General features: G+C 40.6%; 1 protein-coding gene across 4 annotated transcripts in view; it reads left to right on the top strand.

Annotated features, from left to right (window-relative positions):
* Positions 1 to 14,931, top strand: part of birc6 (baculoviral IAP repeat containing 6) — a 168,820-nt gene that overhangs the window by 109,463 nt on the left and 44,426 nt on the right. For all 4 annotated transcript variants that reach the window (XM_030440975.1, XM_030440974.1, XM_030440973.1 and 1 more), the window contains exon 57: positions 8,658 to 8,789. In XM_030440975.1, coding sequence (XP_030296835.1) covers positions 8,658 to 8,789 — 132 coding nt within the window. The remainder of the gene's footprint in view (positions 1 to 8,657; positions 8,790 to 14,931) is intronic.

Genomic DNA, 14,931 nt, shown 5'->3' with positions numbered 1-14,931 from the left:
GACACTCATCGTGGATCATCAAAATATCTATTACATGTAACTTATACTGTTACACTTTAATAATGATACACTACACTTCAATGGAGTGATTATAAGTTAATTAATACAAATTATGAGATGGCCTTGATCCATGATCAGTTTCAGTTAGATAAGATTTAGTCTTATTGGTGTATAATGTGATTGATTCACAGAAATGCTGTATGTAAATGGAGCAGGAGGAGCGCTGTTTACAAATGGGTTTGCACGGATTTCCACTTTTATTTGGTCATTGACTTAGTCCGTATCTATGGTAGAAAAAATGCAGTGTGTCTGGTTCCATATTGAGGAGAGAGAACTCAGGCTCTGATGTGTTCACTTTAGTCTGACCTGCTCACATATGCCACCTGGTGGTTGTGGGTGCGTGTTGTACCTAATGCAAATTCAGCTAAATAGAATAAAAGTCACACACAGGTGGGGCTCCTCTCACATGTGGGGCAGAGCAGACCAGAGCATGTTAAGGGCAGCAAAGAGAAGATAAGTTGGGTTGGCGACAGCTCGCTATGTTACATCTTGTTATGTCAATCTCTATTTTATTCTGTTTAAGGCATTACAGTTGCAGTAAAGTCGTTGGCTATTAGGGGTGGGCAAAAAAATCAAATCACCTAAGAATCATGATTTTTATCTCCTAGGATTCAGAATCTATTCACAAAGGTTAAAAATCGATATGCTTATTGTTAATTAGTAGCTTGATATTGACTTAACAAGAGAGGCAGAACAAAATCGCGTAGGTAGTGCAGCACCCAGACATTTTGCAGCGCGCACACGCAACAGTCATCTTCAAAAAAGACAGCAGTTCCAAGCTATTCTTTTATTTGATGACTGAATAATCACCTTTGCAATACAAGCATTAAGCAGGCCACATGTTTGTGATGACTTAATATGCTGCCACGACATGTTAATGGGGCTTAGCGGCAGTAACAAACAAGACCAGCTGACAACTGCTAACAAGCCAACACACACATACACTGCAGCATTCAACATGTTAAATAAACTTTGTGGTGAAGTAAATAACTCTGCTTAGTCTGTTTTATCTCAAAAAGTCTGATCCTGCTCAGTGCTTGTACAACAATGCTGTTAACTTTTTAAAATAAAAGGCTGCAGATTTTGATTTCCAGTTGTGTCTTAAGTTTCAGCTGATTGAGGGTCCCTGTTAATGGTTTAGCACACAATAAACTAGAGCAAATGACTAAAATAGTGCCCCCTTTTCTATTCATGAATATTTATTTGTACCTGTTGATGTTGTGTTTTTAGATTGAGGTTTGTGTCGATATTTGTTTAAATGTGTAAATGCATGTTTGGAAAACACACATGACAGCCTTTTGTAATGCCTGTGAAGGAAACAATAAAAACCATAATTTGGGAAAAAAAAAAAAAAAAGAATTGTTTAGAATTGAACGTTTTTTTGATTTTTTGTGGCATAGACACCTTTATTAGCAGTAGACAGAGAGGAAACATGGGAGAGAGAGGGGGAGGTGACATGCAGCAAAGGACCTCCGGCCGGAATCGAACCGGGTTTGGCTGCGTTTTATGGCATGCGCTCTAACCACTTGACCACCTGCGCGCCTAGAATTGAAAGTTGATTCTGAATTGGATCACCCAAAACACACCCAAAAATTAAACCGAATCAAATCAAATGACATGGTGAAATTGATTCACACCCTATTGGGTACGCTAAAGTACTTTTTCAGTTTCATATTTGAGTCCAAACAAATGTCAGTTTTTCCATAGAAGGAAATGGGCTGCACATGTTTTTTGTGCAAAATGCTGTTTCTTGGCTACATTCCTAAGCAGTGTATTATTTTATACTGTTATCAATTGTTGAAATGCCTGTTAAATGTATTCACATCATGAATAATCAGTTTTCTGAATTATCAGATATCATCTTCTAGCTGCATACAACATGTCTCTGTGTGGTCCCATCTGCTGCTGAACCCTTGGAGAGCAGGATCCTCCTATTTGCTGCTATGTCTTGGGATTAACGCAGTCATTCATGTGGTGTCATAGAGGGGAGGGAAGGGATCATCAACCATGCAATGGACAGGAAGTTTGCTCAAGGAGTTTTCAGATTTTCTATGGATGCGTTGATGCCCAGAGTTGCACTACTTAGCTAAAATCAGTTGAAATGTGAATGAAGTTCTGAGAGACTGAGATTCTGTGACACAAGGTTTTTTTTTACTCTTGATAGTGTTTTGTCGGAATAACCCATGAATCTCTGGACAAAAAACTAGTGTTAATGTCTACGAGTAAGTAGACTTACTGGGCTGTTGGCGTCCTGTGAGAGGATATATGAAATACAAGTTTAGGAAAGATGATGAACTTATTACTGGGTTATCCACAATTGCAACATCTCAAGCTAAGCACATTGCAGTCCAAAATGCCGCCAACTGCAGCTATGGCAGTCTGTGCCATGGTTTCCCTCCAGCTCCACGTACCTGCTGGTGCCCTGGTGTCGCTGTCCCAAGTCTGTAGCTAAGCCTAGGTCCCTGGTCTGTTCCACTCTTGCGCCTAAGTCTTGGACCCTGGCCATAAGAGGCGAATGTGCTTAACCCTCATCTCTGCTCAAGGACTAGATTATGTAGCAGCACTTTAAACCACTGGAAGCCTGGAGACACCAACCTCTTTCAAGCAGTCTGGCCTTACACTAGATTACTCACCCTGGTCCTTCGCCGCTGTCCACCCTCTCAAACCTGATTATTTACAGATAGCATACTACCTTTGGTTGAAGAGTCACCACCTAATTTTCTGTTCGGGGACAGTGTTGTACAACTTTCACTTGAGTTACTCTTTTATTTCAAAAGCTCATTTTTGCTGCTTTCATTGTCTGTTTCTCCGAACATCTCTCTCTCTTCATCTTTCTACTAGAGATACACCGACCGATCGGCAACCGATCGCAATCGGCCGATAATGCCGGTTTTGATCGGAGTTCTCAAAATGGATCACATCAGGCCGATCAGATGACGTTTAAGTATAAAGACAGTGCATTAACTGCATGCAGTTGTCCCTGCACTTTGGCCTTGATGCCCCGTGAAAAAAAAACTCATCGTACAGCCACAGTGGCCTCTGTGCCCCTGGCCCGGTCAGCGTAGCGAGCTTGCCTTTAATTACAGCCACCTGAGTGCACAGTAGTCTCTCACAGTAACTTCAGTGAGTCCGCGGTTCGCGCAGGTGGAGTCTCATCATCACGATGATCTCACGTGAAAGCCTCTCACACAGCAGCAGCAACGTCTCAAAACAGAAGAACGAAACTTACAGCACAGTGAGCGAGCGCAGCCGGTTTTGACATGATACGTAACTGACGTATGTGGTAGGATTTAGTTTGGTAAAGTTGGAAATATATTCACAGATTCGAACTTCCCGGATCAATAACTCATAAGTGAAACCTTGTTAAAACACAAACGACGGCTCTTTCCTACCGTAGTAAGGAAGACAACGAGCTACAACCGTATGTTAATCAAAACGAGCGTCTGGACATTAACTCTGGTCTGTGATCAGCCGTCTGTGAGACGAGGGCGCAGGGACCATCTACAAAGTGCAGCACTGAAAAGAGAAACTACAAAAAATATTCAATAACTTCACTATTATTCAGAGTGTAGTGTCACCAAAATCACTCCACACATCAGTGGTCTCCTGCTGCTTATTCTACAATTTTTTGTTTGGAAAAAATGTGCTTTGCCATAATTTTGGGGAATTTCTATTGAGAGAAATATTCAATAACACTAATATTCAGTGTGGTGTCACAAAACCCACCTCACCCTAACCCTACTTAACAAAAACTACTTTCTAATGTAACTTTAACTTGATTTTGGTATTAAAAAATGTTTTAATACATAATCCATGTCTTATTATAAATTAGGATGTTATGGTATCAGTCTGAATGGTAAATCAACACATTTTACCCAGTGGCCTTTGTGCCCTGTCATGTGGTCTTGGTGCCCCTGAAAAAAAAACTGAAGGCCAAATGGACTTGCCCCTAAAATGACAAAATTCCCACCCTGACTGCATGCATTCCCACTAGTAAGCTACAGTTACTCTATGTAAGCTGAGTCCAAGTTGTCTCTAAGAGAGTCTCTAGAGTGTGAAATATTGCACATTGCCTCAGCCTGCAATAAAACGGGGTCAATCCATGATACTTTCTCATCTCCTAATTTTTATACTTAATAATACAATGTCAATGTTGTGTAAGAAGAATCATTAATTAAATATATGAAAGTTACACAAGACAACAATATAGAAGAATTTATGGATTGGACGTTGTGATCGGTGATTGGCAATATCGGGATCGGCAGATACTGCTTTTGGTGATCGGTGATCGGCAATATCGGGATCGGCCGATACTGCTTTCGGTGATCGGTGATCGGTCCCAAAAATCCTGATCGGTGCATCTCTACTTTCTACGTTGCTGTCCTGTATCATTTCCCTGAAGCTAACTCATATTTTCTAGACAAAATTTCAGATTTATACTCTAAACTTGTGACCTTTGCTGACCCCATCATTACAATTACAACCTTAATATTCACTATAACAGCTCATCCAGTGCACTTAAGCGAGCCTTCACAACAATAAGTGGCAAGTATGGTTTTAGTCAGGCCTTCTATAAAGCCACACACTGCAATACCATTAATACAGCGTGTTCTTGAACTAGATGGTTTTATTTCTATAGTTTCAAGTACATGTCTACACCAGGATTGATTTTTTTTTTTCGAATGAAAGGCATATTCTCTTCCTGACTCATTAGAAACCATCATACATAGATTCATATTTTTGATACACTTTCACAATGTTGCAAGCTTAGGGAGATTCCACCCTCAATGGAGAGGACCTAGTACTATGTGAGTCATTTTTCAGGTGCGTTTTTTGCAGGAAAATAATGTCAACTTGCAAGGATTTGAGATGGGCGAGTCCTTTGCCTCTTTTGCGTGGTTCATTAATACACCCAACCCAATACACATAAACAAAAGGAAAACATTGTTAATTTGCCAAATACACAAAGTGTAACCTCTCTAAGAAGAGAATTAACTCTAGCAACCAACTGTTTAACTCTTGATCTTTAGGTGTATCCAACTAGTAGCTCTAACACTAGTAACAAAACCTATTTGACTTCCAAATATGGATTGTGCATCCTCCATTAAGTAAACTGAAAAAGTCACTCTCTGATTCCAAAGCTTTGTAGTTCTCGGAAAGATAAACATAAAATAATGAAGCCTATTCTTCTTCAGCCAATTAAACAGGTGGTCCTTAACTTCTTCAGCATTAATCAGACACATAAGTAGTCGTACTGTCTATTTGTTAAATAAACGTCTCATGAGGTGATTAATGAAGTGAGTGTCTCTGTGTTATATGAAGATTAGGAATTGCTTTGTGCGAAATGGTGTTCAACATACAGAGGAGCCTCCTCTGGGTCTGTGAATGTGGTCTCGTTCCCTTTTTGCATCACTTGTAGCTTGGCTGGGTATAAGAGTACACATTTTACTCCAGGCTTGTCTCGTAGCAGATTTCTGAAAGGGGTGGAAGCAGCTCTGCGTTTCACCATGCCGAGTGGAAAGTCTCAGAAAATTTGAATCAGCTGTCCTTGATACGAAAGGCCCTTGGACTTGGTGACCCTCTGTAACATGTCCTCATGGACATGGCAATCCTGCACCCTTAGGATGAGATGTCAGAGCGCTCCCTCAGAGCCCTGTGTGCTTGTTCTGTCACCGGTCTTTCATCAAGTTTAAAGGCATCTGTTAACAGTTGGGCCACAAAGTCTCTGGTTTTCTGTCCCTTTCCTTCCCTTTCCTTAACTCCAGCAATTCTCAGGTTCTGTCGTTTAGACCAACCCTCAAGCTCCAAGCTCTTTTCTGAAAGTTGTTCAACTTGGCTATGCAGTTGTTTCACCTTAGCTGCGACTTCCACAGCAATATCTGAGCTGACTCTCTTAAACTTTTTGGCTTCTCATACTGGGAATCTATTTGGGTGTTTAATGCAAAAAATGTACATGTGTAAAACACTGTAGGAGCTACAGCCACATGCGTCTTATCTCTCCATAGCTCAGCAGCACCCCACTTTATTTTTGAATTACTCTCTCCCAATTTGTCACTAGCTTTAAGGCCCCCACACACCGCCCAGACGTCCAACTGCCTTATCCGACCACTCTCCGACCACTCTCCGACCACTCTGTTGCCTCTCGTCTGACCCGTTCGGCAGAAAAGTTGCACTGAACACACCCCTTCGACGTGCTGCCAGCTCCACAGTAGCTTGTACATTCTGCACTTGCGCGAGATGCAATAAGCCGGTGGCTCTAGTGTTAAAGACGCTGGACTAGAGGTTTATGCACGCAACTCTCTTTACTTTTGATCAAAACTAAACTTAACTATTTCAGACAAAAACAGCTGCATACTAAACATGCAGCGAGGCATTACCAAACGAACACAGATTAATTCGTCCTGAACGGACATGATAACAGCTAGTCTCGTGCCAGTACTTCCAAAGCATGAAAACAAAAAAAGACGGAACGGAGTGCGTAGAAAACCAATGTGCACACAGTATTCCGCCCCTCCCACACACCGTGCTGATTCGCTAGCACACCGCCAATCAGAGAATCCAATGGCTCAGACGTCCGACGGCCCTCCTCCTCAGACTTCGCATGCTCAGTCGGATTCGACAACGTCCACGCGGGTCCGAAAGCTTCCGATGCAGCTGAACACACCAAACATATTTGTTCCCGACCTCGTCCTAGTCTCTCCAAACACTTCAGACGTCGAATGGTTGGGTCGGTGTGTGGGGGCCTTTAATCCAGTCACATGTGTCCTTACCCCCAATCCCTGGCAACCTTGTAGGCTGCAGTTGCTCCATACATATGTCATACATTGTCGCTCTGTCTCAGCACAATGGAGAACAACGCAGAGAACATTTTTGACTTTGTTGTGGCTTATTTTGTGGCGTTTGGTCAAAGATGGCCTACTCGCATTCCTGCATTTCTTTATTATGCAAAGCTGCATAATACACATGATTACATTCCATTTCCATGTTGCCCACCCGTGCTTGTGCTCGTGCATGCACAACCATTTCAGGGCCAAGAAAGTGGTTCTCAGACTAGCCAAACTAACTGGACTTTGGGGGTTAAACGTGAGCTGGCATGGTACAGATTGCCTAGTGTGAGGGCACTCTTATTGTTAAAGACCTGTACACTTTCACTGTGATGGGAAACCCTCTACTTGATATCATCAATAAATCTCTCCCTTCTGGTACTGTTTCATCTGTTAACTGTAGTTGCACCATTATTATTATTATTATTATTATTATTATTATTATTATTATTATTATTATTATTATTATTATCATCATTATTATCTACAGACACTAAACAATTATAGACCAATCTCAAATCTGCAACCAACAGTGGCCTGCAATATGGTTGATTTGGCCTGCCAGATGTTTCTAGCAAAGTAATGCTAAAAGATGTAAAAATACAAGATGAAAAGAAATTATAATATGAATCACTGTTTAGCTGTATTTTTTGCGAGATAAAATGCTCGTTCACTAGACCTATGTAGGATCCCTAACTGTACATTTTTTTTCCTAATCTGAGCATGGCAGGCAGAGTGAAACTTGGTAAATCAATTAGGGAAACTTAGTAGTATGTAAGCCCCAAGAGGCAAGTGAAATAAATGAAAAAATGAAGAACTTTGAAAGATTATCCTGGCAAAACATTTTTTCACCTGTTAAGCCATAAACACAGTTTCATTTAAACTTGTTTTTTCTCACTTGCCTCTCTGGGCTTTCCCACAGTACAACAAAGTGCTTGCTTTTTTGGCCCATTATCAACCATTATCTTTCAGTTTTGGCCCTCCCAAGAGAAAAAGTTTGGCCACCCCTCGTCTAGAGAATCTTATTAGTCTCAAGAGACTGGCATATTATGTCATCCTGCTCTAGGGTCAGATTTTGTGTTCCACAGAGTTCAGTGCTCTTATTCTGTGCTGCCCTTGGACCACATTTTCCAAAAGCACAACATAATGTACCATTGCTATGGGACACATAAATGTATCTTCCTGCGACTGTCAATGATTCCTCCTAGTTGGTTGAACTAGAGACTTGTTTATCAGAGGTCCATCATTTGCTATGTAAGAATGCCCTGCATCTTTATGCCTATACGGGCACTGACGGGCTGCTTGTTGTTTCAGATAGATCCACCTCACTCTTTACTAATTTCTCCATAAACTTTGACAGCTGCACAGTTCCTGAGACCTATACTATTAAAACCTGGGAATAGTATTCGATCAGTTGCAATCATAAGTTTGACCATATATCATCTCCGCTTATATCTTTGCATTGTTTACCGTTTTACACAAGAGCTGATTTTAAAATCTTCCTCCTAACCCATAAAGCCTTAAATGGACTTTCTCCCTCATACATCATCAGCCTTCAGTTGTGAGCGTGTGAGACATATCATCAACTGCCTGTAGCTCTATTACTGTGACTACAACTTTCATTAAAAAATAAATAAATCTATTTTTAAAGCTTTTAAATACGTATTTTTTCACATAACATTGATTAAAAAATAAATCCTGGTGATGTCACAAGACAAGATGAGGAGTATATCACTCATTTCATTTCCTGCTCTCTTTTATTCATCCAAACAGACACTCCAAGCATTACAGCCAAGCTGATCAATGAGCAGAAGGAGGACAAGGAAAAGAAGAATCATGAGGAGAAGGAAAAGATGAAATCAGACAGTGGCTTCCAGGACAACTACAGTGTTGTTGTGGCCTCAGGTACTTGAATCTATTCAATCCAATTATTGAAAAGAGAAGTGTGTTGATTGGTTACTGAAATACAGGAAATATAGGAAGCCCTAAAACTATAGTAAGTGCTATTTGGAAGTGAGTGCAACCGGTGCTTTTCCAAGACAAGTAAGTATTTCAAAAGAAGCTGTTTTTGTTTTGTTTGTTTTTTTCCACACTTTCCAAAGTTAAGAACAGCATAGATGCATGATATACTCAGGTCCTAAACCATCATGTGTCAGACATGTTATTGCTTCTGTTTTCTCGTGATAGCTAGTCAGCTGCCAGCCATCGACTACCATTCTCTGACCATCATAACATTGCGATTTGAAGGCTCCCCACCACAGAGCGTAATTACGTTGCATGTCTACTCAGAGTTTTTGTAGGGCAATAATTGTGTGTGTGATATGTGGGTAGGGGAAATGAAAAGACGTATGTTGCTGCTCAGTGCACTAACATTAAGTCTCCATGTCCCGTTTATTATTTTCTTATTAAAAGAGCTCAAATAGGAGAACCCAGGACACTTGGTTAAATTGGTGCCAGCAGTCATAAACGTGGCACAGGTATGTATATCTGTGTAAGTGGGAGTTTCCTCCGCAGGGTCAGATAGTGGGGGTACATGTCAGAGCAACAGTGGGAAACAGTGGTGGCTACAGTGGTGAGCTAAAAAAAAGTCAGAAAAAAGCTGTCAACATAGAGGGGAATCTTTAGGGTAATGACAGAGGAAGTTTTTTGGAAAAGAATAAGCAACTCAAGCAGGAAAGGACCTTTCCTTCAAGTGCTTTCAGCAAATTGACGGACTTTCTGAATTACACAAATATACTTTTTTATTGGCTGCAGCTTCAGGTGAGAGGAGGGAACAGTAACTTGCTATGCGTCCCCCCCCCCCCCTTTGCGCGTCTGCCGGATGTGATACTGGTGGCATGGCTAAATTCTCAAATCTGTCTTTGATTTCAAAGATCGAGACCATAACGTAGTTTCGATCGATATCCAACTCACAATCGAGATCATGACACCCCTACTGTCTACATACAACACTGATGGAGACATCAGATTCAGATGGCTAGACAACAAAAATTGAAATAAGTCTATAATAGCTTTGGAGATACAGAACAGAAGAAAATGCCTGTGTCGAGGGCAAATTGGACAAGGTTTTTGACTCAATACAGATGGTGGAAAAAGCTGTGCTGGACATCAGAGCTTGGGACCACCAAGGTCCCATCAAGAACCCCATAGGTATTAAGTCTATAGAGGGCAAGCTACCTGAAAATGTAAAGAAGGACTGGATTGTCTTCATGGTTAACCCCAACAATGATGTCACTTGAGACAACCATTCTGATGGTCTCTAGGCTCTTGAAAACACAAGAAGAAATCCAGGAAAAACTAGAGCAGCACTGAAAGAAATTAGCAACAAAGAAAGATGGGGGGTGTCTGTCTGTGGAGATAAAAAGTGTATAGAGAAAATTTTAATGCGCAAGCAATTCAAGGAACTGAAGTTGGTTGAAAAGTTGAATGCTGTAAAGAAGCTCGGAGCATGTAAAAGGTGCTTAGGATGCCATGAAGAGGTTGACAGATGTAGAGACACCTGCAGGAACAGAGACTGCAGAAAAGGGGGCATCTCAGACCACCATTTTTTTCTCTGAGGGTCAGTTTGGGCGGATGGTGGAAGTGACCAATTCTTATGATGCTAGTAAAATTCATTGCCAATGCAGGGCAGAAATTGGAACCCTGGTAGACTTGGCATCAGAAACAAACTGCATCACCCACAGAGCTGCCATCAGATTAAAGTGAAGAGTGAAAAGATCACATTAGTAGTGTATGGAGTCAGAGCAATGGCTTTGAAGGGTAACACCAGAAATTATCTACACAAAAAGTCAAGACACCCAGAGGTCCAAAAGATCATGGTCGTTTTTGACCAAAAATGTACAAAAACAGACATAGCAATGTCAATTGATTTAAATATATAATGTAAATAAGTGAATGCACAAGTATTCACCCCCTTTTAAATGATTTACATAATTCAACAGAGGACCAGCCAATTGATGTTAGTAATCCACAATAAGTGAAATGTAGATCACCTGAGTGCAGTGAATTTGTCTCAATAGATTGTAGTATAAAGACACCTGTGTGTGAAAAGTTCCAGTCACTTTTGATCAGTATTCCTGGCTACAATTACACCATGAAGACAAAAGAACACTCCAAGCAATTCTGTGCAAAGGTAATTGAAAAGTATAAGTCAGGGGATAGATACAAAACCATTTCCAAGTCTCTGAACATTCCCAGTTCAGTTAAATCCATCATTAAGAAATGGAAGGAACATGGCACATGTAAATCTGCCTCTCCTCACAAAGTGAGTGACCATGCACAAAGGAGATTAGTGAGGGAGGCAACCAAAACACCTATCACTACTCTGGAGGAGTTAAAAGCTTCAGCAGCTGAGATGAGAGAGACTGTCCATACAACAACTGCTTTATGGGAGAGTGGCACAGAGCCACTGTTGAAGAACGCTCATTAAATCTCAACTAGAGTTCAACCAAAGGTATTTGGGAGACTCCAAGGTCGACTAGAAAAAGGTTCTTTGGTCTAGTTTTTTGGTCGTCAGACTAAACGTCATTCACGTCACTACAAACACATCATCCCCAAGCCATGAGGCATGGTGGGGGCAGCATCATGCTATGGGAATGATTGTCAGCAGCAGGCTATGGAAAGCTTGTCAAGGTAGAGGGTGAAATGAATGCAGCAAATTACAGAGAAATCCTGAAGGACAACCTGATTCAGTCTGCAAGAGAACTAGGACATGGGAGAAGATTTTTTTTTCAGCCAGACAATGACCTAAAGCTTACAGCAAAAGCTACACAGAAATGGTTTAAAGACACCAAGGTGAATGTTCTGGAGTGGTTAATCAAAGTCCAGCCCTCGATCCAATAGAGAATTTGTGGCTGAACTTGGAAAGGGCTGTTCACATACGATCCCTGTGCAACCTGACAGAGCGTGAGCAGTTCGCAAAGAAGAATGGAGTAAAATTGCAGTGTCCAGATGTGCAAGCCTGATGGAGACCTATCCACACAGACTCAGTGCTGTGATTGAGGCCAAGGGTGCCATCTACTACAACATACTCTAATGAAGGGGGTGAATACTTCTGCAGTCGGTGCACCGTCAGTCCGGGGGGGCGAATGCTCGTCAACGTCAGTCCGGGCGGGGGGGGGACACGGACGGACGGACAGACGGTCATCAACTCCGGGGGACGGACGGACGCTCATCGCCGTCAGCCGGGAGCTCCTAGCCATCAACCGGGGGGGGGGGGGGACGGACGGACGGACGGACACACACTCGTCACTATCACGCGCGGAGTATAGCGGCGCTGACCTAGTGGTATAGCGGCGCAGCGCTGCTGTTCCACCGTCTGGGGAGAACCCTGATATTTTTAATTGGTGACATTACTTTGTAGACATTATTTTTCAAATCAATCTCTGAGCTCATTTCTGACATCCGCAACTCCGCTAAACTTATAAAAATAATCAACTTCTCCATAGGATGTTACAGTTGGCTCCAAATTTATTGCAGGTGTTTTTATCATAGACTTGATGTATTATTTGGATATTTGCAAGCTATTGCTTGCAAATATCCAGAGCCCAATGAAAAACAGGCTCAATAGAAACCACACAGAAAGTCAACACAGTACAGATGTCTACAGATGAAATAAAACCACTGAACGAATGAATGGATGCTTTATTTCAAACATGTGAATAATATATTACACTTGAAGCACTAGTCATTAAAACCCTTTGTATATTTGAAAAGGAGTACACTCCACTTAGTACCTAGTACTATAGGTTATCTTCCTGTGTATCCTGTTTTTTTTTTTTTTTTTTTTTTTTTTTATACTCTTAACAAAAACAATCGCCAACAAACAACAACACAATAACTGCTTGTGTAAAAATAAATAAATGACAAGTATGGCAAAATGTGAGAACCCTAGTGTTTGTCATGCCCCTCTTCTTCCCTGTACCTTGTAAATACCATCTGTTTGTACCGCCGTTTGAATTTGCTCATGGTTGGACATTGTCAGAGCTCCTCCGCTAGTCTGCTCCACAGTTTCACTCCACATATTGAAATGCAAAAGGTTTTTAAAGTTGAGCGTGCATACAGATGTTTTAGATTCAGTTCCCCCCTCAGATTATATCCCCCTTCTCTCGGAAAAAAACATGCTTGAATATTTACTGGTAGTATGACATGACAGCCAGTGAAAAGTATGAAAAATGAGCACATTTTCTCAAGAGAATCACTGATACAGTAGTATAACATCTTTGAAGTGTATGTACAATGGATATCAACACTTTCACATACTAAAGTTTCAAGGAAATTTTTTTTTATATGTGATAGAATTACATTAAGACTACACCAAAACAAATTTGGAAAACTCACAAGTGAAAACTAGTGGGGATATGAATTTTTGAAAATGACAGATTCTACATTCTGGTAGAAAATGACTTTCTCTCATTAATTTGATTACTGTAACCATTCAGCAACATTTTTTTTTTTAATGATTGAATGTTTTCATGTTTCAATTCCAAAACTATTTGGAGTACAGCTATAGGATTTTTGAAGTCCCATGAATTTGATAGAAGTTTGAACAGTAATCCATCTAATGAACTGGGAAGGCCCTTAGTGAGTTGGCATTGAATGACCCATACACACTGCCTATTCATGTGAAATCATTGAGGAGTCCACTGCAATATTTATGAGCAAAACAGGAGCTGACTTGGCATTATGTGTTTTTCACTACCTGTCCACTTTGTTACCTGGTTCTTGTTCTCTCCTTTTCTCTTTCTCTCCCACTCTCTGACTCTCACCTGAGCTGGGCTGTTTTGCAGAGAAAAATGACAGCTTATATTCGTTTATGAATAATTGATATTTGTTTCGAGACATAGGAAATTGAAAGTGTTTTAGCATAGCCAGCTTACTGTTTTTACAGTCTTTACAGCCTCCAAATTGATATTGCAACATGACGCAACATCGTCAGTTCTCGTTAACTTGAGTCATCTTAATCTGTGGGTCCAGTCCACTCTGGCCTGGAATGTGTGAGCAGCCCACCTGTTGGAATCTCACATAGCCAGACCCGCCTCCACAGTTAGTGTGGAAACGCGCACTACATAATACTGTTGTTTCACTTATCCCTACAGTAGCCATAATGTAAATCCCTCCTATCAAACCAAGAGGTAAAACATTTAAGAGGCAAAAGTTCTTAAAAAGTCCATCTGGCTTGCTTTGAAACTCTGATTTTATGTTGCTTGTTATTCTGTAATAACAACATTAATAACACTAATAACTCAAGAAAAAAATAAAATGCAATTTAAAAGTAGGAAATGATATGTTTGAGTCATGACTATGGATGGGCATTGATGATGTGCCTCTATTTGGATATTTCTTTATTCTATTCAGTATATTAAAATGCTCAGTGTGGGGGCCTTCCAGGAGAAGCTCACATTAGCACATTGATAATATGGGTTCAGTCAAGATAAGAGGATCTTCCTCCATTAATTGCTTTAGTTGTCATCAGGCATGAGTCATACAGTATTTCTAAAATAGTGTGTGTTTCAATTGACAATAATGATCTTTATTCTAAGCTAATAAAGAGTATATGCTACTCACTACTTATTATAGTAGTTACTATCGTGTTCCTATTAAAATGTCATGTGTTGTGGTTAGTTGAGTAAATCATGTAATTATTTTTTCTTGATAATATACTTTTCATGGGTATCTGGCCTATGATCTGTTTCACAGACGTGATAATCACATGTCAGTGTGTCATTGTTAAGACAAATGTTATATTGACACAATACATAAGCTGTTGAACACTTAATTCCTAGCCCCCATGATAGATTATGCGAATAAAATGCATGACTTCCAACGCATCCTTTTATATGTTTATCCTGTGTATGTATTTATGTATGTATGTCTGTGTGTATGTTTGTATATATACACACTGATCAGGCATAACATTATGACTGTTGTGGAATTTCGGCTTGCTTGACCATTCAGGAGAGATGAAGAAGACTCGGAGACAACGATGGCTTACGTTGAGATAGTTTATAAAACAAGATCTTGGAGGAGCAACATAACTGCATAACAT

The sequence above is a fragment of the Sparus aurata genome, chromosome 15, assembly GCF_900880675.1.
Source record: "Sparus aurata chromosome 15, fSpaAur1.1, whole genome shotgun sequence".
NCBI lineage: Eukaryota > Metazoa > Chordata > Actinopteri > Spariformes > Sparidae > Sparus > Sparus aurata.
Note: the sequence above shows the minus strand (reverse complement) of the source record. Positions and strands in the feature narration are given on the sequence as shown.